Source organism: Laccaria bicolor, genomic scaffold (genome assembly GCF_000143565.1).
Source record: "Laccaria bicolor S238N-H82 LACBIscaffold_458 genomic scaffold, whole genome shotgun sequence".
NCBI classification, from domain to species: domain Eukaryota; kingdom Fungi; phylum Basidiomycota; class Agaricomycetes; order Agaricales; family Hydnangiaceae; genus Laccaria; species Laccaria bicolor.
The window spans coordinates 3,090-4,640 of NW_001890300.1; the positions used below are offsets into that span (position 1 = coordinate 3,090).

Here is a 1,551-nt window from a genome sequence, read left to right on the forward strand (position 1 = left end):
GCCCAACACAGTGATTGTGTTCAAAGCTCCAGACTTCTGGAGTGCTGCTGGATTTCTGAAAGACAAGCAGTTAATTGTACACATTGGAGTAGTGCATCCTGGCAGATGCATACTCCATCCCCCCTGGTGTTCGGGGTCTTGCATAGGTGTCAGAGGGTCATTACATACACATTTACATGTCACGTCGTGTTTGTAGGTTCTTGAGTCCATACCACCATGTCGTCTGTGTCTACGCGTTCCCTCTGAGTCACTCGGCACCTCTCCAACATTTTCGTGGAGCCAAAGGGAAAAGACTCACGAACGAAGAATGGTATTAATGAACCCAAGGATAGGCATGAACGTCACTTTAGTTCGGCTCACAATAAGTGAGAATAAAAAGGTCGTGGCTGCTGATATGGGCATAGCGTACACCTTGTATTTGTCTAGTGAAAAAAAGTCATCTTCCAGGCTTCAATCACATATAAGAGTGGTACATACCGACTGAGACACGGATATAGTACCGACTGAGACATGGATATAGTACTGACTGAGACGCGGATATAATCCACAGGATCGTTCTCCCAAAGCTCCTCCTTTGTAGCGTGATCGTTGAAAGAAAGTTGGGCAAACACAAAGGTGGAAACCAAGTTTTCGAAATGGGGCTTGAGAAGGGTCCAAGTCGACTTGGGTTTCATGCTAACATTGCCTGGCATCAGAAGCCACCTTCAACGAGAGAGAGGAGGGTACATACCATTCATTAAAGAACATGAAAATCTGATGTTGAGACTTCTTGGAAAGCTATGCCTGGTTTGACACACAAAGCTCTGCCTGGCGAAGATAGATGTTGAGAAACTCCGGAGCGAACATCGTAACAAGGAGTTTCACAAACGCTCCATATTCTCATTATGCTAGGAATTCGAAGTTCAGATGGTTTTCTGAAGCTATCAAGGTCACGCTTGAACAAGCACGACTGGCAACAAACCAAGATGTGCACATACCGATGACATAAACGCTCCAGGGTACTATACGCCCATTTCTGAGCCTTCCACCACTCGCCGTTCTTGCGCTTCTCACAATGGCAAAGAGAAGTTGGCCCCATGGAACCAGACCTCCAGGGCTGTTGGTGTTGGCTGAGGTTCACAATGAGAGGTCTTTACCATCCCCCATGAGTTCCGGTGGATTCTGGCAGATTCCAAGTGGAATGTCGGAATTCCATGATTCTGGTTTCCAATTCCATGGAAATTCCAATGGAATCCGATGGAATCCAGTGGAAATGGTTGGAATCCGGGAGCCTCCCGGAACAGTTTCCATTGGAATCCATTGGAATTCCAACCAGATTCCATGGAATTCCAATGGAAAGTACATTTAATATATTCCACTCAAATTCCAACAGATTCCAACAGATTCCAATGAATTCCAATATTTGTTGTTGTTATTATAATATATATAAAAATAAGTGGATGCATAAGGATTGAACTCTAGCCTCGGGAGATGTCACGTGAATTCTCAGCAGCAATATTTCCGCTACACCATATGGCTATTAAAATTCTAGCAATTTTTTTCTATATAACC

The 1,551-nt window shown here is 44.4% G+C and overlaps 1 protein-coding gene across 1 annotated transcript; it reads right to left on the bottom strand.

Annotated features, from left to right (window-relative positions):
- Nucleotides 1-294: 294 nt before the first annotated feature.
- Nucleotides 295-1,078, bottom strand: LACBIDRAFT_310280 (uncharacterized protein; the record flags this gene model as incomplete). Its single annotated transcript, XM_001891191.1, has 5 exons — nt 295-422; nt 482-675; nt 731-777; nt 869-920; nt 978-1,078. The coding sequence occupies 5 exons, from the start codon at nt 1,076-1,078 to the stop codon at nt 295-297; spliced, it is 522 nt and encodes a 173-aa protein (XP_001891226.1).
- Between the last annotated feature and the right edge of the window lie 473 nt (nt 1,079-1,551).